This window comes from Herpailurus yagouaroundi, unplaced genomic scaffold, assembly GCF_014898765.1.
Source record: "Herpailurus yagouaroundi ecotype Mexico unplaced genomic scaffold, PumYag 183, whole genome shotgun sequence".
Taxonomy (NCBI): domain Eukaryota; kingdom Metazoa; phylum Chordata; class Mammalia; order Carnivora; family Felidae; genus Herpailurus; species Herpailurus yagouaroundi.
The window spans coordinates 12,867,457-12,891,448 of NW_024412414.1; the positions used below are offsets into that span (position 1 = coordinate 12,867,457).

A 23,992-nucleotide genomic window follows, 5' to 3' on the forward strand; every position below is an offset into this window, starting at 1 on the left:
GCTATGCAGTTGGAAGTGGGCCTGCCAGGTTTGGGGCTCGAAGGCAAAAATACTGAATAAGCTCCATTACTAGATTCCATGCTACCTAAGGGATTCATATGTTCCCAAAAGGTATATGTACTGTGTCAAGGGCCCAGGGCCACACAGGGTTTCAGAGTATCAGTATTAGAGAATAAAGCACACAAAATTCATGGATGTGAGGTCTGTTTGTAACTCTCCCTCCCTCCTTCCCTCTCTCTCTCTCTCTCTCTCTCTCTCTCTCTCTCTCCCTCTCTCTCCCCCTCTCTCCCTCTCTCTCTGCCCCCCCCCCCTTTCCAACCCCAAGTGGATAGAGGTAATAAAATTGGTTCTAGGAGTTCACCAGTCCTCTGATATCAAGTCTGGGAAATATAATCACATCCTAAGACCAACTGCCAAGGGCTAGAACCTCTACTTTTCAGTTTGATAGTCAGTGAATCTCCAAGTATCTTTTTTTTTTTTTTTTAATTTTTTTTTCAACGTTTATTTATTTTTGGGACAGAGAGAGACAGAGCATGAACGGGGGAGGGGCAGAGAGAGAGGGAGACACAGAATCAGAAACAGGCAGGCTCCAGGCTCTGAGCCATCAACCCAGAGCCCGACGTGGGGCTCGAACTCCCGGACCGCGAGATCGTGACCTGGCTGAAGTCGGACGCCTAACCGACTGCGCCACCCAGGCGCCCCTCCAAGTATCTTTTTATTCAGCTCTTTGAGATTACCAGGGTAAAGGTAGTAGAAAAGTAACCATATGTAACTATGTGACAACTTTGTTCCTCAGGAATGTATCTGCATATGAAAAAAGTGTACTTTAATTTTAAGATATACAATGTATCTGATATAATGCCTGACTTATAGAAAGTGTTTAAAATGGTTATTTTCATTATTAATGACCATTTGTCTGCTATATAACAGGATTTTATTTTGTTTTCTTTTGCTTTATTTTATTTTATCTTAGGAAATGAGAGAGAAATGTGTATTTTTTCTTTCCTTTTGTTTTTTAGAAGAATGAAGAAATGTGGTGGATTATTTATTAATTCAATTATATTTCAATAATGGGAAAACATTCTATCTCTTTATTTTTATTGTTCAGAGATTTTATGCACACTCTGACCAAATCCCAGGTGGTTTAGGCACTGTATTTAATTCTGCCTGTCAGAGGACAACTTTGAGCTGTCTGTCCAGCAGGTTAACATTTCCTATTAAATTTACGAGGTGATCCCTGAGCAGATAGCCAGCAGTCGCTGAGCACAAGGAGATAAATAAATCTAGGACTTTGATTTCTGTCAGTTCACTTGCTAAGTGGATCCATGAGGAAAAAAAAGAAGCGATTAATCAAACTTAGCCGATGTGAAATTGATTCCCTCAGTTGCCTCAGAATGCCTTGCAGAGATACCTTTGTGGTTTTTACCTTGGCTGGTAGAGGTAAGAATGTGTAACTGGGATTTGCATGAAGATTAGGATAACAGCAATAAATGCACCCAATAACAGTAGAGTATTTCCAGCCTTTCCACAGATACCACCAACTGAGTCTCATAGAACCATGTGGGAGAGACAAGTACTATTTTCTCTATGTGAGGACTAGTGAAGTTAAACGACTTGCTAGAAGTTATCAACTACATGAGAGGTAGGGTTGGGACTTGAACCCAGATCCTCTGACTCCCAATAACTTCAAAGACAAACACTTTCTTACGAAAGGATATTATGTGTCACATATTTGACTCGCTTAACATTTTACCCACCACACCTAGTCCAGTGTTTGGAACAAAATAGGTGCTCATTAAATATTTACAGGCTGAATGAACACATCATGGGCCTATTAATTATTAAGTACGTTTTTGGTTTAAATGCAAAATGTCTTAGGTCAGGTGGATACGAACAACCCAAAGTAAATGTTACCTTTCATTGATTTAGCAACACAGAAAATATTTATTGAATGTCTATTATGTCCCAGGTTTGAGCTGGGTTCTGGGCATATAATGGTAAAGGAAACAGTGGTTCTCACCACGCTGTGGTGCTACAGTGTGGCTGCTAGGGCTCTCTAACCTCTGAATCCATCCAATGAGATCATTTTAGCTGTTTTGAACAATTTAAAGCAATCACCATGTCTGGCTCAATCGCTTGGCCACCTGAGGAAACCAGCGCAATATATAGAAAATTATAAGTATGATAGCAGCTGCAATTTTAACCTGGCACACTAATGTTTTGCATTGATTTCTGTTTCTATTTCTAATATATAAACCCTATTCTGGCAGTCACTACATGGGCATAGAGTTTAATGTTTCTTACAGTTGTTTTGATTGTAGTTCACCTTAAATAAATCCAGAGAACAGTCACCTCAAAGGAAAAAAAGAGAGCGAGAGAGAGAGAATATGCTAGTGGTTTTATACAAGGTCAGGGCACTCATCAGTGACAGAACTGGGACCAAAATCCCCGTTTTCTTTTTGTTGTTGTTGTTATTTTTAAGTTTTTAATGTTTATTTTTGAAAGAGAGAGAATGAGTGGGAGAGGGGCAGAGAGAGAGGGAGACACAGAATTCAAAGCAGGCTCCAGGCTCTGAGCTGTCAGTACAGAGCCCAACACGGGGCTCGAACTCACCATCTGTGAGATCATGACCTGAGCGAATGCAGTCACCCAACCGACGGAGCCACCCAAGCACCCCAAAATCCCCAGTTTCTAATTCCCAATGCAGGATTCTTTGCAATACATCCCCGTTTTCACCAAAGGACCATACCTCTGCTTCTGTTCAGTTTAGGTGTTATTGCTAAATGACTTGTAGCTCCAAAAAGAATGAAGTAGATGTCTTAAGACCATACATTCCCAGCAGGAAACCAGGAAGCCTGTGGACTGTAAAGCCATCTATCTATTTCCAGATGTAGGAAAACTTTTCTACTTGGACAGTCTGCCATGAATACAAGTACTTATAAAGACAGAAATCATAAAAGAGTCAAGACTTCAACTGAAGCACAAAGGCCAATAAGAAACATATTAATTATATTTAGAATTCTTGCTTGATCTGAATTACCAACACGTGAAAGTAGGTTAAATCACGTAATAACAGCCATTCCAAAAATGAAGAATCAAGTATGCTCTCTGTTACCTGTTGAGTGGAATAGACCTGGAAACAGAGATGGGCAACTTGGCATAGAGTCTAAGCTTTATCATTTACTATCTAGGTGATGTATGCTGTCTCATTTCATGCAAGAGTAGAGGAAAGTGTCAAAACATATATATTGCCACCATTTTTTTATAAGTAGGCAATACAGTAAGATTACTTTGAATAGGCTTCTTTAGAGTCCTTTCAACCATCTCTAGGTAGTTACACTTTACTGGAAGCAAGAGTTAGTGACAATGAAATTTCAAAGGAGGCAGCACCGTATACAAGTTTTATAACAGAAAGTAAAAATGTGCATTTTCCCACACAGGTCAAGAACTAAAAACTATTCCTACTTGGGATCATTGTAAACATTTAAGTTGTTGTCCATATGTGGCTTTTTAAACCTTTCTATGTGTACAACTGTGTCATGTTTTAACAGAGGTATGAAAGGGTAGGAATTATATTTATGTTTCTACTGAAGTGAAATAAGCAGTCTGGCATGGCATTTCAAAATGTACACTGGGATTCAGTGTTTCTGTCTTTGAATTTAGGATCTAGCTCTGTAAAACTCCTTCCTACTCTCCTTCCTTCCTTCGTTTGTTCCTTCCTTCTCTAATTTTTACCTTCAACTTCTTTGGAAATCCCTATGATGAGACTAGAAAAAACCCATTAAGTCAACACAAATAAAAACACAGATGCAGTATTTCCCAAAAAGCAGCATGAAGCCATGCACTCAATGAAACCAGTCAGGTCAGAAGGCAATAGAAGTAGGGACAGGACAGGGATCATGCAGAGACACAAAGTCTCATGGATGGTTGTATGACCTTTGCAAATTACTGCTTAAGGTAATCTAGAACTGGCAGAGATACACCTCTGTAATTACTATGTACTTCCGCGGCTCAGATTTATTTATTTATTTTTTTCAATTTTTTAAGATGTGTGGTCAGGAGAAAATTCTTTTTGTTTCTTTTTATTGAAACCTATAATGAAGTCCTATAGCAACGAGAGAACGAAATTAGAGAAGAAGCATCTGTGAATAGAAATCACACAGATCACTCCTTTAATTATAGTGAGACACGGGGTGCCTGGGTGGCTCAGTCGTATGAGCGTCTGACTTCATCTCAGGTCGTGATCTTGTGGTTGAGAGTTTGAGCCCCAAGTTGGGCTCTATGCTAACAGCTCAGAGCCTGGGGCCTACTTCAGATTCTGTATCTCCCTCTCCCTGCACTCTGCACTCCCCTGTCACTCAATGCTCTGTCTTGCTCTGTCTCAAAAATAAATATAAACATTAAAAAAATTAATTATAGTGAGACAATGCTTATTCTGATATGCTCTTAGTGATTATTCAAAAGATGAAAAGGTCCCAAATTCATTCTAGATGGGACAAAACAAAACATAAACCCGAAAAGTCGTTTCAAAGCCATTTCCCTCAAACCCTTTGTTTTCCTCTCATTTCCTTACTTTATTCAAATATTCTTCCTTCTCTTTCTCCTCCCCACATACATGGTGTTTAAGTGTTTAACGTTTATAGAAAGTAAACAACACTCATTCCTGCTCCTTATGTGAGGACTTTGAGTCACTTTAGGAAATGAAGTAATCAATTTGTCCAGACTCTCAGTACAAAGTGCGGCATTTGATACTTTGGTATCTCTTGAGTTTTCTGATTCTACAGCAGTGTCTTCGAACCTCAATTAGGTTTTAGGAATCAAAGAGGAATCATTTAAAAGGAATCCACATCCAAAGCTGTTGAGAATACCTGCAGTGATCTCCTAGGCAGTCTACACAGAGGAAGGAGCCCAGTCAGGGCTAGGGAAACAGATTTCCCCTTCATCAATCTTTTCCCCTTGGCTTTGAAGCTTCTGCTCTTATGTCTCAAGGCATCTTGTCCAGAAGAGCTTTTCTCTAAAGCTGGTGACGTCTTACATATTCATCCTTTTTGACACATTCATTCATTCCACAGATATTCATTGAGTTTAGGTTCTATACCAAAGGCACAGGGCATGCACAGACAGATTTGACAAAATCCCTGTCCTGGGAAAAGCTTCAGTGTAGGGCTATAGAGACCACTGGAGACAGGGGACAGCAAGGAATGACAGGGCCCTAGAAAGGTCTTTATCTTGTCTATCTTGTCACGTCAGGAGAGCGTCTTCAAGGCTCCAGATATAACCCTGATAGCACTCTATACCATCTGCACTTCTTGTTTGTTTTAACCCCCTTTTCTCTCTCTCTTGACGACAAAGGCAGTCCTAGATCAGAAATAAAAATGGCATCCCTGCCTCCAGCCTATGACATTTTTACTGGCTCAGAAGATTCAACGCCACAACCCAGATTTCTAGTTTTTCTGGAAATGTTTGAAGTTCTACAACCCTGTCTCAAGTTCTATCTTCCCACAAAAAAATGTCTACCTAAACTGGGAGTGACTATCTAGTTTTGGTGTAGAATTCACTCTCCAGACCTGTCTCATACTCTGGCAACCACCATATCTCCATATCTTATCGTACATCATGCTTCAGCTGTCCTTTTTCTTTTCTTATACACGTTTTTTAATGTTTATTTTTTGAGAGAAAGAGAGAGACAGGGTGCCAGCTGAGGAGGGGCAGAGAGAGAGGAAGACACAGAATCTGAAGCAGGCTCCAGACTCTGAGCTGCCAGCACAGAGCCTGACGTGGGGCTTGAACCCACAAACCATGATATCATGGCCTGAGCTGAAGTCGGACGCTTAACTGACTAAGCCACCCAGGTGCCCCTGTCCTTTTTTTTACATGGCCTGTCTTGTTCATTTATGTTACTGGACTAGTAGGCTACGCATATGAGTTAATGACACATATGATCTGACAAATAGCTCACTGAAACATTTTCCTACGTTCAGCACAGTGGCTCGTGCAGGGTAGTATTCCACTGCACATCTGGTCACACGGTAACACGCATGGGTCATTCCAATAGAGCCACACATATTGCCTAGTTGTCCCTAGGTATACAAGGTTCTATACTACAATGCAGCAAAATTTATTCTAAGTAGAGAAAAACACCTGTTTTGCTCTGTCTAAACTCTCACAGAAAACATGCCAGTGCTGATCCAGGATTTCTCAATCACATCTAGAACAGAAGGAAACCTCTTTTCTTTCTCTACAGGAACCTCTCTACATTTTTTTTTTCATGTGGAGAATTCATTTTGTCATGGGGCGAACACCTGTGTGACTATTTAAAAACCACAACACCAGGTGTGTGAGTATAAGTGTCTCTCTCTTTTATGTAATGCTCTTCTCACTGATTTCTCAGCAGGCTGGGTCAGGAAGAAGCTGCAAGCTGAATGTAGAAAAAAAGGTCTTAAAGGATTTTTTAAAATATGTCTATTACAAGTGCATGCGCTAAATATGTTGCAGCAAAATTATACAAATAGGTCTTAAGTTTGTAAGATTCTTTACTTTTTGCTGCCATGTGAAAATGTTTGGTATCTGTGAGTACCCAGTTGTAAGCTTACCCTAAGGGAGAGGATTTAGAAGACTTAGATTTGGAAGACGTGATATGGCAAAATATCTCAAAATATAAAACAAAAGAGATCTATTTACCTTTTGCTCTGTCTCAGGCTCTCCATTCCTCTTTTCCAGGAGATAGCTGCCCTAGGAAAAGCAGTTGGTTTGCATTCGATAGTGATATCCCCACCAACTTGCACAACTGAAGTTTTTTTAAGAGGATTTTTAGAGAAATCAGGAGCTGAGGCTAAAAACAAAATTAAAACCAAATTGTTAAGTTAGTCACTCAATTAACACGTGGTAACCTGATGGTGTAGGTATACGAGACAGGATTTAAGGTTAACACGCAGAGCTTTTTTCAAGCTATTCTGCTCAGGTTGTTCTGGGACAAGTTACCAATTTAGCATCTTGGAGTTCTATTTTCATTTGAAAAATGAAGATGACAACAGATAATTACTTCAGAAATTTACTGAGGAGATTAACTGAGATAACATCTGTAAAGAACTCTAGCATAGTGCCTGGCACAAAGTATGTGTTCAATAAATGTAATTTATTTTTGTTTTGGTTCTAGTCATTGAAATAGCAAAGGGCAATCAGAGCAGGGGAAGAACCAAGTTACAAAGAGCCACATTCTAAATCGTGTTTACAACAAAGAGGGTGAAGGTGGTCCCATAAGAGAGAGAAGAAGAGATTTTAACCCTGATTAGGGAAATCATTAAATCTCTTCCAGTCAAGGTAATGATCCTAAATGGGAAATATAAAATAGCACTGAAATAAAGCAGAAATACTCTATCACTTTGTCAGATTTATTCAGGCAAGCCTTTAACCAGCTAAATGGAAATACTCTGCCTTCGGTAGAAGCAGACAAGCTGAGCAGATGTTTTTTTAAATGTCAGTTTCAACTGTGTCCACTCAGTAAATGTTGAACAAATACCAATTCATGAGGGTGAGAAATTATTAGACTGCCTGGATGTATCTGAGTCTTTCCAGCTTCATGAATGTGGGAAGCCATGTGTCCAATCCTCACTCCTAGCCTGAAGTCTAAGTGGGCTGAAATTCCTTGAGATATGCCATGGTCTCTTGTTTCTGGGCATTTAAAGTATTGCTTCTCTTTACTGACTTGTGCATGCTTTTTCTACGGATCTCAGGCTTCAAGAGAACATCCTCGATTTAGGTTATTTTCAGCTTGTCATGAAGTCTGATAACACCTTCTCAGTTATTCACTATAATAATCATATTTTAAAATTTAGCTTTTTTTCCTCAGTGAAACTATAGGTTCTATGAAAGTAAAGATCACTTAAGTATTGATAATTATATCTTTATTACTTAGTACACAATAACTTTTCAATAAATAGTAGTGATTGAAAGAATAAACAAATCAATGGCCATTGTCCATAAGCTTATGAAACCTTGTCTCTTTGCTTGATCCTTCCTCTCTCATTCCATTTCTTCCTACCATTAAGAAAACTTTGTGATAAAAGAGACTGGTGGGTTATTTGTTGTAACACACACCACTGAGAATATCATTCTTGAACTGCTTCTATCCCAAATTTTCTACTACAAGGACTCATCTGCCCAGCTTTCCTTGAGGTCTGGGTGGTCTTGTGACAGGGTTCTAGCCATCGTCATAAAATGATTTTACTGTAAGGATGCACAGAAATTTTGTATTTTCTAATGAGAGGGATAGATTTGGTCACTTTTGTCCCTTCCCTCTCCTTCTCCCTTAAGTATGGGTTTTATTCCTGTAGCTAGAGCAGTCACTCCCTCAAGGCTACAAGCATGAGGGAAAATTTAAAGGATAATATTATCAATCACGGTGCTGTGGTTCAGTTACCACTCCTGAAATTCTTGTTAAAAGATAAAATAAATACCTGCTTAAATCACTATAAATTGAGATTTTCTTTTCCTATTTTTTTTTGTTTGTTAGCAGTTGAAACACTCCTAAAGGATAATTTTGAGTTGTACTCAAAACATGTGCTACGATCAGCTTTGGAGGACCCTTGTTTTGGCTTGGATGTACTCAACAGCAGACTTTTCTGGAAGCACTAATGTATTGCTCAAGCGGAATAATGATTTTCACCCTGCCTTTTTTTTATAGTTAATTTAGACATTTCCCATTATTTCAAAGGAAAGCAATCTCTAATTTGCAGAAAACTTGGGTTGATACTATGTATAATCATAGCTCACTAAAATGTCATTTTGAATTTTTCGGTTATAAATGAATGACTTACCTAATACTCTCAATTCTGCATTTGCATAAATTATCTGATATTTGTTTTCTGCAGCACACTGGTAGACACCAGAATCTGACACATTCAGCATAGTTATGATAAGTGTCCCGTTTTCTATTTGAATTCTTTCCTAATAAAAGAAAAGCCACATAAAGATGTTAGTGTGTTAATGTAGGCACTCTCTTAACCAGAATACACTATTAAACACTGGTACATTTCTACAATATACGGTATTTTGGTGCATGAGAACTGATGTTTATGAAGATGGAGCTTAATATACTGCAAGATTCCGAGCAGCTTTTTGAAGTTAAAAAAAGAAATATCCTTCCTATAATTTTAGTAGTTAGTATATTGTACGTTCTCTCATTTCTTTGAAAATTGGCATTGTCTGCATAGAATGTATGTTAACTCTGTTATATGGTATATAAAATAATTTGGATGATTCTAGCCTTCCAATTATTTCAGGAAATATGGCTAATAATAATGTTAGACATGAATATAATGATTAGAAATATCCTTGGCTTTCCATCATAAGGTCTCCCAAAGACCTGAAATGTGATGGCTTGGTAGTTCTAATTGGAGGAGCTAAATTCTCCTTTTCTGAAGCCTACCATAGTATGCTGAAACAGCCAAATCTGTTACAGAGTCCCATTTGGAGTAGAGAAATACAATTTTGAGTGCACATAATGAAATAGCTTAATAGAGCAAATATAATTTTAAAAAAATATTTCAGTATACCTATTACCATCCTTTAAAGATAATGAAAGTAGGCTGGAGGAAACAGAAAATGTTCTATGCAAAAAGGCATTCAGGAAGAAAATTTCACTAAAACCAAAACAAAGAAGAGCATTATTTTCATCTTCTAAACACTAGATGTTCTTTGTGGCCCAAGCTGTGCCTACAAGTGCAAAGTAAAAGGGAGAATTAACACAATTATTTGGATAACGTGATGGGGGGGGGAGCCAATTTTGTCTCATTTTCAGTATACTGTACAATAAAGTATGCTCCAAATTGAAAAATGTGGATAATTGCCTCAGTTCTCCACATCCTATGGGTTTAGAGTCATTAGTTTTTGTAAAAGCCAGATAGTGATTAATGTTTAAGAGCTTGGATTCCGTAATCAGATTATGTTTAGAACAAATTCTAATATTTACTAGCTACTGTGTGACTTTGGACAAGTGACCTAACCTGTCTGAAACCAATTTTCTTCATCTATGGAAGAAATAATACTAGCATCTCTCTCATAAAATTGTCATGAGGATACAAAAAAACGCATGGAAAAATATTTACACAGGACCAGGCTCATACAACAGTTTGGTGGATGTTAATTAAAATGGTGATGGTGATGATGATATCTGAATACGGATCTATCACTGAGTAGTGTGTGACCTTATGCAAGTTGTCCTCTCTACCCTTAATTTTCTCATTTGAAAAATGGGGATAATATTAATAGCTACTTTGAGCTTATTTAAGTATTATATAAATTAGTGTATGTGAGGAGTATACTGCCTTTCCTAGCACCTACTAAGCATCCCATAAACATTAGCTGTTACTGGTAGTAAAAAAATTTCCCTAGGAGATTAGGTGAAATTTTAATATCAACATAGTTGCTTACCTCTGGAGTGAGGCGTTCACCATTCTTTAACCAAGTGTACCAAGGATTTGGCTTTCCACTAGCTTTGCATTCCCAAAACAAACTGTCATAGATAGACAGGTAAGTATTTTGGATTTTTTGTTCCCATTCCGGTGGGGCTGTTTCAAAAACAGATAAGAACAACTACTTGGCAAGTCAATTATCCAAAACATTGCGCAACATTCCAAGGACTATAGAAAGCAGAAGGACAAAGCTAACTGGGCCCAATTGTACTGAAAACACACGATTGAGGGAAGGGAAATGTAGAAGCCTCAATGTGGAACAACAGAAATCTTGTAAATATCAGTGGTCCTTCGGCATAAGATAAATGTTTGCCATTTGTCATTGTGATGTCCCTTTATAGCAACTTGGGAGTTGTAGGAAAACGTCCAAATGCAGAACAAGGCCAGAGAATAATTTCACGGTAAATATTAGTACATAGGTCAAGTTAGAAAATGTATACTAAATCAGAACCCACTGTGAGCAAAGGCCCATGATTATATTTGGTTTGAACTAACTAAAAGGAAGTTTATCTATATCAGACATAATTACAATTCAATAGCTTGAAGCACAATTCAAATATGAGCCTTATCACATTTTAGGAGGATTAGAGTCCAATTTTTTTCCCCAACATAAAACTCTTGATAGGAAATGAGAACTTTCGAGTTTTATTTAAGCTCAGCACCTAAATTTAATCCTGGGCATCCATTATCCAAAACCTTATTTTGTAATATGACCAAGTTCTACATTGTACTGAGGCAAAAAAAAAAAAAAAAAAAACAAAACAAAACAAAAAAAAAAAACCAAAAAACTGGTTTAATTAATGTTAAAGTGTTATTTAGGTGTCAGGTAGTATTATCCTTACTATAATTCATAGAAACAGGTGGGGTGTAAATTAAATGTTCTTTCATAAAATGACAGGAGGCTGCCTGGCTGTGTCATTTATCCCTCTTTTATTTAGGTCTGTCCTCAGATACGTAGGAGTGAATGCAATTTCCTTCGGAATTGCAGGCTTTTATAAGCTAGATATGTAATTGCAGTTAATTCTCCCTCTAGTCATTTGTAGAGATGTCTGCAGACATGTGAGATAACCTGCTCGAGAAGACATAGTTAAAAAACAGAGAAGCCAAACTTTGAACCCTGAAAGCAGAGCCTAAGTTAAGGGGTAGTGTTCATTTTGCCTGTTAGGAATGCCAGCCCAAAGATAAGGCATCAGGAAGAGGAAGAGTCTACAGGGAAGGAAAGAGGCAATGCAAGGGTCAGTTATTAAGTTAGCCACCAAGATGGGCCACTGTTACTTGATCCTCTGTGAACTTCTAAGGGGTCTTTATAACTGCCTACTGAGGAAAAGGAAGAGGAAGCATTTATTCATTGGCTTCTGTCCACCGTCATTCAAGGTTAGTATAGATGTTCTGTATTAGCAGACCCAGGTTGTGTGTACCGAAGTGCTGAGTAGGCTCTAAGAGAACAAAGAAAACCGAAGGAGGAAACAAGACGGACTTGGTGTGGCACCTGAGACAAGACTCTATCAGGTTATACCTACAAAACCTAGAGCTGGTGACTGTAGCAGTGGATGGAGAAAGAAGTGTGACTGAGAGTCTTTGAAAGTTGTACGAGTATGTCTGACTTCCAGGGTTTTCCCATTGCAACATCTGCTTCCACTAAGATAAAAGGTCCTTCAGAGAGCTGGTCACTGAGAAGAAGGAATCATGATGTCTCACTGTAGTAGAAACTAAGCCTGGGATTACCACCTGTGGAAATCGGGACAACTTCCAGTTACAGAATATGATTATCACAGTTTTGAGGGACAAATTAAGGCAAGACTTAGATGAAGTAGATGTATGGATGAAAGTGAATCATGTTTCTGAATGTTATTAGCAAAATTTTACAATTTGTGAAGATTGTTGAGGAATTTTCTTAACATATGTTTGACCTGGGAGAAGAAATAAATACATATAAAATTCACATAGGTTGTAAAAGTTTGAAATACATATGGTTTTAATGTTTAATGTGATAATTATAACTTTACAATGTATTTATTTTGTTAATACGTAAATTCTTTGCATGCTTCAGATTCTAAAGACCAAAGTTTTAAATCTTCAACAATGTAGGAAAATCTTCAACAATGTAGGAAATGCATGAAACAAAGGACCTAGGTTTCAGGTCAACTATATGGGCTTGGATTTTAGATTTTCTTTCTTTCCCTACTGAGTGATTATGGAAAGTCACTTAACTTCTCTGAATAGGTTTCATTTTCTATAATGGGATTATAATGGTATCATTTTCTATAATGATGATACTTAAAGATTTCTTTTTGAGGTAATAAAGATGGAATATAGAAGAAAAGGGTTCTGAATTTAAACACCGCAATATAATAAAACCGTTTCTTTTCTTAAAATTATCAGGTATTATGCAATTCTCAGGTACTTGAGTCAATACTCTGCTCCTTTGGCAGCATGATAACAAGTAAATCAATAGGTTAATAAGAAATATAATATTTATCTTATTGACCAATTATCTGTTATTACCCCACAAGGACCATTTGGACTCATTAAATGGCTAATGACAAATATTTCTACTTCTTACTATCATTAAGAATGACAAGAATTAATATTTGTAAAATCTGCTGTGTAAGCTAACAGTTTCTGTACAGAAAGCACTTTCTTATTGACTTCTGGTTTATAAATACCTTCATTTCTTGTGTAACCACTGGGTTATATCTTTGTCTACTTAATAGAAAAATGAAATCTTTACTAAAAACTAGCCAAAGCTTTTAATATCTTGGTGCCATCCAAAACTCCCAGTCACATCCTTACTATTTTATTTACAATGGATTCTAGATGTGAAAGAATGTTTTAAAAAATACCTGTATATATAGCTACAACTGTAGACGAATAATCAGCAGGATATCATATTCTATATATATAAAATAATACTTTTCATTCAAGGTTAAAATAGGAAATTCTAAAGGAAATGGAAAATAATATAATCAATGCACAATTTACTCTCCCCACAGGATACTCAATCGCTATTCCTATGAGGTAATTACAATACCTTGGATTTTTCAAGTTATGAAAAAAAATACATATTTTCCCCAATTACTTTATCATTGTTTGTAAACATGTCACACAGAAACATGTCACACAGAAAAGTATTTTTGGTCATGTGTAAATACAGTCTTAAAAAGTTCTCCAGTACTGATATATTAAATTTGGCAAAAATAAGTTAAGAATATCTTAAGGGCACCAAACATTTTGATAATTCTGGGGTATATATTATGGTTTATTTTCTGTAAAAAAAAAAAAAGAAGCAAACTTTATGCAACTGTATATTTTGGCCTGAATAAAAGAAGACATGAAGCCAATTTTTATATAATATTTGCTTTCGTTTGAGATTCTGGTAATTGAGACCAACATATATTTTAAGTGTAGTAATAACATTATTTTTCTATTATCTACATATGAGCAGACAAAATCTGGGAAATAGAAACATATACTGAAAACTACCATTCAGTATTATATTTCTCCTGTCAGTCCCTCCTTTTGTGAATTCTACTTAGGATTATAATTAAGACTGTCATGAGCTGTTGCTGAATGTTTTATGGGAAATATATTGAATTCTATGGTACTTTGTGTTATAAACCTTTATAGCTTTAATGTGACATTGCTGATACTTTCAAGGCAATTATAATAAATAATAGCAAGTAAAGACCACGATGGAATTAAAAGCGTATTTTTTTTTAATTTTTTTTCAACGTTTATTTATTTTTGGGATAGAGAGAGACAGAGCATGAACGGGGGAGGGGCAGAGAGAGAGGGAGACACAGAATCAGAAACAGGCTCCAGGCTCTGAGCCATCAGCCCAGAGCCTGACGCGGGGCTCGAACTCACGGACCGCGAGATCGTGACTTGGCTGAAGTCGGACGCTTAACCGACTGCGCCACCCAGGCGCCCCAAAAGCGTATTTTAAAAATGGTCATGCCCACCTGCCCATCAGTGTATTAAGCATCCTAACCTACACATGTGTCTTCTTTATTTCTCCTATGACATTTTCCACACCATGCTAATGACCTTCACTATCTCCTATGAAGGATATTACCAAAAATTTCATATACTTTTTGAATTCTATTAGCTTACCATAGAAAATGAGTTGACCCTTTGCAAGGTTTCTTCCTCGAAGGTTGCCTGCAATGCACTCATAGAAGCCTTCATCTTCCTGTTGAAAGTTCGGGATTTCAAGAATAGCTTGGGATTTGCTGTACTTGACTTTCCCTGGCAACGGGTTTCCATCCAACCTCCTCCAACTAATATCAGGGACTGGACTAAACAGTTATACCTCATTAGAATAGAAGATGATTTAGTCTTTACGACAGCAGGATAAATTAAGAGTGTCCTTAAGAATAACTCTCAAGGAAAATTTTCCAATCAATCTATTATGTTATGACTACTTTTCAGATCATGCAAGCATTCACCATTCACTCATCCAGCAATTTATAATACTTCTTAAGTGCCTGCTATGTGCAAATCATTGTGCTATTATCAGGAAATAAATCGATGAATAAAATAGATACATTATCTACCCTCATGTTGCTTAAAGACCAGCAGAGAAACATACAATAAATAAATAATAAAAAATAATACATTTGTAAATTGCAGTAACTGCAAAAAGGAAACAGAGTGCAGAAATAGGAACAAGATTTTATCAGTGTAAATGTGGTGGTCAGGAAATTCTTTGCGAGCATGTGACATTTAAGAGTAGGCAAGCTTCTTCTATATATTATAGGTTTTAAGAGTAAAATACAGATTGCTCTATAGCTAAATTGGTACTAATACATAACCGGAGACCTCTGTGATGAATGAGCTAGATTATCAAGCAGGACCAGTTCTATGTAATAGAGCTATATAAATTGGGAGTATAGGTTTCATCATCCTCAAAAGAATGTACTCATTTATAACTTATCTAAAATGAAAACCAAAAATAAATAAATACATAAATAAATAAATAACGTAAAAGATAACTTTACATTGTACCATTAGAATTTGTGGAGTTCCTTTATAGATTTAGCTTAATATCTTATGTCTAATATCTTTAGTCTAATATGAATATCTTTTAAAATAGCAAAATCTATTTACAATATCTGAATTGAAGAGCTAACAAAGAGTGATGAATTTAGAAATTCGTGGTGAGAAAGACCTTACTTTTTACAGATATGATATAAAGAAATGCAGGCTACATGTAAAGTTATAGCAGGATTGTAGGATCAGTCCCTAGTCTATTTACATTAATACATCTTTCCTTTCCTACTGCCAAGTCATTCTTCTTTCCCTAATAGATTTCCAGATGATTTAAATGTTTCTATTCTAAATTTTTAAATTAACAATAATAATGAAAGTAAATCATTTTGCAAAGCCAAATTGTAAACTTTGTCAAAGATACAGGATTTCTTCAGGTTAACAAAAATAATGTGGGGAAACCACCTAATGAAATACAAAGTGGTTGACTACGAGGTGTGGGATTTGAGTAGTAAACAACTGAAGAAAATTGGTGATGGTGACTCAGTAGAGGATTCAAATAAAGCAAAATTGATCAAGTCCAAGGAATTTTTTATTGGCAAACAATGATGGCCCTTCCATTCAAATCAAAGACATAAACAACGTAGAAAGCCATACATGTGCTCCTATAGATTTGCCAGAAAACATATCCCCTAGTCAGTGTGTGATTTGTCTATTCTTCCCAGAATTAGTATATAGTTAAAAACGTGACTTGAATTCTTATAAACACACAAAAAAAGAATTATTATGATACACTTAGTTTTTGTCTTTTTAAAAAGACTTTCCACTTACCACAAATTTAGGTTGACATTTTAGTAGAATGGCATATTCCTACCAACAATTAACCTCAGATAACTGGTTTTCTTATATATATTCATTTTATGGAATACAAAACTACAAATAAAAATGAAATTCTAGAAGAAAAATTATTCATATAGGAAGATCTTCACCAAGTCTGGTAAATTTTGTAGTATATGCCTTATCATCTAATTTTTTAAATATATGTTGTACATATGTGAAGACAGTGAAAGTTATTATCTGTGAGTAGTAGGAATATTAATGCCTTTAATTTTCTTCTTTCTGCTTATCTCTATTTTCCATTATTTTTCTACAAAAGCATTCATTATCTATGTAATAAAGATTTCTAAGAAAATTTACTTACAAAGAGAAAAATAAATAGAGGCTCAGATACTTGTCTAAATTCATGATCCTTTCCCATTTTTTATGACAGCGTACCTCTGAGGTTTATGACCAATACATGAAGAGTATTTAACTGAAAAAAGCTTTTAACTTAAAACATTCAGACAAAACAAAATCAGTAAAGACTGAGTATTTCCCAGTTATATAATAGTTCTTTATTTTGATTATGAAAACAGAAGTCAATTTTTAACATAACTATCTAAATCTGAGTCAGTTTGGCATCTAATAAAAATAATTGTAATGATATCACAATAAATAGCTACTGCTTATTAACCACGAACTATGTGCCTGGTATTATGTGTGGGTAAAACATGCAAAGGTCATTTCATTTACTTTTCCTATAGTTACAGGGCATAAATAGGATTTATTTCCAAGTTTCTTTGCCCTAAAAGCTATGTACTTAATCATAAGGCAATACAGACCCTACAGCTTTTGTAGGATCACCCACGGATTTGGCATTTGTGGTTTTACAGTAGTGGCTCTCCATTTTTTTTTTAATTTTTAATGTTTATTCATTTATTGAGAGGCAGAGAAAGAGTGTGAGTGGGGGAGAGGGAGGGAGGCAGGGAGGGAGGGAGAGGGAGAGAGAGAGAGAGAGACAGATGGAGAGAGAGAGAGAGACAGAGAGAGACAGAGAATCCAAAGCAGGATCCAGGCTTGGCACCAGCAGCACAGAGCTGAACACAGGGCTCGAACCCTTGAGTGGTGAGATCATGACGCTTAACTGACTGAGCCACCCAGGTGCCCCTCCCCGCCGCCTTAAAAAAAAAAAAATGTTTATTCAAGTGGCTCGCCATTTTAAGTGTCCAAATTAAGTTGGGGTAAAAAGAACAAGTCCCATCCATGCTAACTATTCCTACTTTCCACAGAAGTACTCAGTGATAGCACCGAAGTCTCTCTCGATACACTTTTTTCCATTAATGGATGAAACGGCATATCCAATAGAGATATACCTTTCCAATAGAAGTAATGCAGCAGACAGTGTCAGTACTCTAATTGTGTGCCTTCTGATCCCTTAGCCACCACAGATTCTGAAGTGCTATTACCCTCAACATTGAGTATCTGTATCTGTTTGTGACAACCACCCTCAAGTGCTGTAGCTAACTTTCCCTTCAAAGAGGTGAAAGCAGCTAGGTATTTACATATCCCCAGGGACAGCTATCAATCAACAACTGACTAAATGCTGTGATACAAATATTCTATCTTCCCTGCCCCTGCTGGTGGGCCATCTCTCAGATGTGAGTCTCTCCAGAGCTCCCATACAGGACTGAGGCAAATTTAACTTCCATGACATTTTGCTTGATACCATACTCTGCTTGGCTACTCTTCCTTCCCTGTCCCACTTCTTCATTCTCCCATGGGTTCTTTCTAAAAACTCTTCTAACCAACCACTTGCAAAAAATTATCCTTTCAAGGTCTGCTTCTTGGAAAACCAATTTAGTAGAATTCCCAATATGCTCTGGCCTTGTTCTACTTTAATTATAACATCGATTTTAAGGAAGCTTTAAATAATTCTCAGTATGGTATGGCTATTAGATACACATAGAAATGGTATTCTGAAGAATTAAACATCAGCGGAATACAAGACCAGAACTAAGCAGTAGAATCCTAGTGGAAAGCCTTGGCTGTGGAACATACAAGGTCTAATTTATACCAGAATAATAGCAAAAGGCAAGGGATGTAGAAATGTAGAAGAGACACAAAGCTGAACACAGAGATAAGTTTCTCACATAAAAAAGAACATCTTTTTTTTTTTTTACCTCATTTGGGGGTGGAGTGATAAATCTTCTCCCACAAACCATTTAATTAGGGAGATTATAATATAATCCTCTAACGTAAGATTATTCAATTTTGAAGAAGGGTATAAGAATTAGAGTCCTAAATTCTCAATCGCAGTGGATCCATATTTGGTTGGGTCATTGGTTGGTTTCTGTCTGCATTTTGATTTTCCTTTGAAGAGCCTCCTAACTTTACTTCATCTGATTTGAATTGGAAGCACTAGACCTCTGGCTTCAGGAGAGAGCACAAGATAAAGGTCTTGCTATTAGAAGCAGATGCACCATAGTATCTGGGATTGGTCAATTATGAGAACCAAGACAACCAACCAGAGAAAACAATACTCAATTCTGTGAATGGTTTTGGAAGAGCTGTCGAAAAGAGAATCTTTTTTTTTCACTGTGGTTTGCTCAGACAGAATAGAAACTTGGAACTTCTAGGCAACAATTTCCTTCCCACCAAATGGAGCAAGTATCTTTGAAAGCTAAAGCTACTACAAAGGCAAGAATCTTGGGATTCTTCACACGCCTAGATCAAGTCATGCCTGATGCCCCCCCCCCATCTCTCTTTGAACATTTCTGTAAGTCAATACATTTCTTTTTCTTTTTTTTTGGCTTAAGCTTGTTTGAGTTGTTTTCTTGATGCTTTCAACCCTCTCCCCTCCGCCCCAACAAAAGACATGACAAATAGATTCTGATGCCTGGATTTAGATGCTGTGTGACTGAATTATACAAAATGGTGGCTTGCTGGTGGATCCTGAGTGGCTCAGTTGGTTAGGTGTCTGACTCTTGATTTCGGCCTAGGTCATGATCTCATGGTCTGTGCTGACAGTGTAGAGTCTGCTTGGGATTCTCTCTCTCCCCCTCGCTCTGCCCCTCTCCTGCTCATGCATATTGTGCTCTCTCTCTCTCTCTCTCTCAAAATAAATAAACTTAAAAAAAAAAAAAACCAATATGGTGGACATTACATTTTATACTCCATACATTAGAATTCTCACGGCAACTACACTATCAAAAAAATCACTCAAACATTTTAAAAGTTTATTTTTTTTAAAGAAGTCTTATCAACTGTATTTTGTGACCACATTTCATGTTAAAATTACTAATGGGAGAAAAATCAAACCATTTTATAAGAATTCACAGTTACTAATTAAATGCTGAGATTTTTTTTTCAGATTTGTTATGTCACTGCTAAATGTGAATGCCATGATCCTCCTGATTATCACTGGTAATGTGATATATAGAGACAGAGAGAATAAGTGCAAAACACAGATTACATAAAAATACATATGCATTTTAATCAAAAGTTCCCATTTTGTCCTGAAACTTCTTATGAAGACACTAAATGAACTGCTTTAGATTTCACACCCTCTGTCTTTTCTAAAGGCATCCCAAATGGACAGTGGGTGGGAAGAACTGGAATCTACAAAAAATGAAATTATGTTAGTAATGAGTCTAGTTTGTTAATGCAAGCTCACTTTTCTAAGACATACTGTGCTATGTAAATAATAATAATTATAATAATGAAGCTGTCATAATAGAATACTATTTATGCAGTACAGAGCAGAATGCAGCTCTTATCAGCTACTTATCAGCTATATTTTGTTCCACCTTATAAACATGAATTTTCTCATTTGTGGAATGGGGATTAATAATAGTACATAATTCACAGGATTTTGTGAGGATTAAATGATACAATCCATGTCCCATGTTCAACACGCTGTTTAGCACACATTAAACACTACATTTGAGTGTTAATGATAAATTAAGAGAATCATTTAAAATCATTATTATGTTATTGTTATCATTTCAAAAGGAAAAATCCCAGCTGCTATTTATTTCTTTTCCGTTCTCTGTTAAGGACTCCCTTCACTATGCATTCAACATAAATTGATTGATGAACCATTTGCAAATTAAAAATAGATCTCCACACTGTCAATGAAACAGGTACACAAACATACCCGTATGATTCTAGAAGTAATTTCCTGCTTCTCACTGCTTTATATATAGGCTGCTAGGATACTGTCCCGGATCATAGGGGTCATGCTTATTTCCTCACCCTGAGGGCAGAGATCTCTCAGGTGAGATACTACATGTTTTGCTGTGAACCACCTTTGTTTTCCAACATGGTTAATCATCTAAGACCATGGTGGGAGGGAGGAAAGGAATTATACAGAGTTCTCCAAAGAGAAACAAAGTCCTGTGTAAGATACCTGAGCATTTTTGTGAATATTAACACTCATTAACTGAGTGCTTACTATGTACCAGGCATTGTGACAGATGGTTTCCATTTGTCATCTAAGCTAAATACTCAGCTGGCAGCTGTTAACAATTCTAATTACCCTTTTGGAATGGAATTCACATTGAGACAGGTAATTTCTGTTAAATTATTGCCTGCCAATTCTCCTCCACTTAGACTTCCAGTACAGGCTAATTTATTGTGATTCACCTTCCAATTCTTTGAGTTACCACCCATTCAATTATAAACACTAGTAGACTACTTCTTCTACTGTGGATTCAGCATTCTCCCTAGGATCTACCTAGTTTGTCCATGTCGGTGATGTTAGTGATGCAATATTCACTGGCAGTTCATCCTAGTTTAAAATAAGTGGTCTATTTAAAATGCATACTTTATAAATATAAATACATGAAGAACGCCATGGAGCAAGGGGGATCTTTGAGGGGTCTTCAGAATGGAGATTATTGTTAAATCTCTTGAAACTGTGCTGTTACAGAAGGGAAGTCAAAATACATGGTGCTGTCATTATCCTAATGGCAAATATCAGCCATATCTGGCAACATTTTGCTTTTACCTTCAATCCCTCCTTGTCTTTTTTTTTTTTAAAGTCTTCCCAAATACAATGTAGAAATTTAGCTTGTATATAAAGCTCAATAAATAAAACCAATCTGAAGCAACTCTCTTATCCAAAGTTTCCTCAGACCATAGGTGATGCGCTCACGAGTCTTGTATTTCAAAAGGAGCATTGCAAAAGCCTTTTCTGATTTGGTTACTATTTGCTAAATCAAGTTTCCTGAAATTTCACCGTAATGAAATACTACCAAATAATAACAGCAAAGTTTTTTCTCTCTCTCTTTGTTCCTCTGCCCCTCTGGTTTTGTGCTTCTTAAATAAGCATTGCCATAAATAAGGACTTTTACTCCATTCTCTCTCGTCATTATGCTTTTACTGAGAGAGCATCCTATTAATTTTATCTGAAGACGGAGTACACATTTGTTAACCATCTGGCCTCGTTCCAACCTCCATTGGAAGTTAAATTAAAGCTCTTCACACACTACTATAAACTGTGCTTCAATTCTACACTATTAGCCCATAAATAGAATTTTCATTACTAGTGCCATTTGAGAAAGTTTATATTTCTCCCCTGGATTTCTTAAACCTCATTATCCACAGCTTAAATCCAGGCTATCCTAAGTTTTTAACTAGAAACTGGTACAGAGAACCAGTTTCCTAAGATGCTTATATTTGGGATTATTCTTAACTTGAACCTCATTTCAGAAAATCCTGTCAGTGGCCATTTTTAATCGAAGACAGTGAAGCAGAATAACAAAACCAGCAAAGAGTGCCTTTGTTAAATTTTCAGACTGTTCAGCTAGCTACTTTCATTTCCCCAACTTGAAATATTCAGACAAAGAGCTTGGAATGCAAGATTGTCCTATGGGGATGCAATGTGGATATGTTCATGAGTTCTGTAGAAAAGCAATCTCAGTGTTACAGAAAAAGGAAACTTTTTTTTTTTTTTTCCAGTGATCTAAACGCAGTCATGATTCTGTTCTACTGGTCAGTGTCTATGCCAGGTTTCTCTGAGGGAAAAATTTTATGGTATGCGTGTATTCATCTGGTATTTGGCAGTACAGTTGCTGCAGCCAACTGAAAAACTACAAACGGTTTAGTCATAATAGCAATGGTAGCACAGTGGTACTTGCGTGTAGGGTAAAAGGACACAGGCAGGTTTTATGTGACTGAATGCAAATTGCCCAATTCTCTGAGCCTCCGCTTTCTCCTATAACTAGAGATAACAATGGGTACATAAAAGGCTTCTTGAGAAGATCAAACAAGGAAATACGAGAATCCACTGTGAAATACAAAGTTTGAACCACAAACAAGGTTTACTAAATTTCCTTATCACCATGATCATCATCACATAGGGACAAGAAGGCTCTATTATTTAAAGATTCCCTAAGAATTTTATTGCCATTTTCTATTTTTTTAACTAAAGTAAAATAAGTATTAATTTGCACGTGAAACATAAACTGGAGACCAGCATTCCAAGGTGAGAATGATACTGCATTTAGAAGTTAATTAACAGTTTGTCCATAATGTTTTGTCAATACATAATATTAACCCTAAATAAATACTTCTCTGATTGTGTGAACATTATGCTGCTCTAAAGTAAAGAAAATGACACTTCAGTTAAGGTATATGAGGTTGTGGAAGCCTATGTTCTGTCAAATTTATAGGGCTTGATTTTAGCTCTGATCATAACCATATGCTTTCATATAAAGACATAAAGGAAACATTACATATGGTATGCTAATATATCATCATCCTATCATTAATATATGCAATATGTATTGAACACATATTATATGCCTGGCACTGTGTTAAGTGCCTCAGTGAAACCATTATAACATACTGTTTGACACAGGATTACTGTTATCCACAGGACAGAAGTACACAAGGAGACTGGGGCAGAAAAAGGCTGGATAACATATCCAGTATCACACTGTAAACTTAAAATAAAAAGGTATTTGAACCAAAGTGTGTCTTTTCATAGAGACTGAGCTCTAAACCATCATGTTTTCCTTCTGCATCAACTAACCAGATACAAAACAGGTTATCTTATTAGGATGTATTAGGATGTGCTTGGAAAATTTTCTTTATCTAACCAGTGGACAGAGTTCCTTTTGTCCAAGGTTCAGAAGATGAAATGATAGAATTGTTTGTTTGTTTGTTTGTTTGTTTGTTTTAACATATTGAGATACCTCCAGATTCCAATAAAGGTTGTAGAGAATGGTTTCAAGGTCAGCTGGAAAAAAGGAAGCAAGTAACTTCTTTTCCTTCAGTTCAATACGATTGTGGATTTGACATCTCTCTCATGCAGTTGCCAGCTATTTAAAAAGTAAGAAATGTAGGTCTCCTAGGACAGGTGGTGATAGACTGAGATGGGAAGATGACGAGTTGCTTCCAGAAGCACATATATTCTTCTTGGATGAGTTTTAGAGCCTTCAAATTAGTTTAATTTTAGAAACAACACTGTTAAACTCCACTTTATGGTTTTGGGGGAAAAATGAAAGGGGTGTTTGACACTGGATTCAGAGTATGCACGTAAGATCAAAAGAGACCCAACTTGTAGGCTGGGTCCCTGGTCTGTGAAAATGGCCCCTTTACAAGTACTCTTCAGGAGAACAGGGCAACACATTTCAGAATACTTAGCTTTTTAGGTTCCTTTTATCCAATAATTCTAATTTTCTGAAAATATACTGAGGAAGTTCTCA

At 36.5% G+C, this 23,992-nt stretch overlaps 1 protein-coding gene across 1 annotated transcript in view; it reads right to left on the reverse strand.

Annotated features, from left to right (window-relative positions):
- CNTN6 (contactin 6) overlaps positions 1–23,992 on the reverse strand; it is a 288,197-nt gene that overhangs the window by 68,063 nt on the left and 196,142 nt on the right. The window contains 4 exon segments of the mRNA XM_040492138.1: positions 6,682–6,832; positions 8,817–8,946; positions 10,432–10,568; positions 14,586–14,770. Of these exon segments, the coding sequence (XP_040348072.1) occupies positions 6,682–6,832; positions 8,817–8,946; positions 10,432–10,568; positions 14,586–14,770 (603 nt within the window).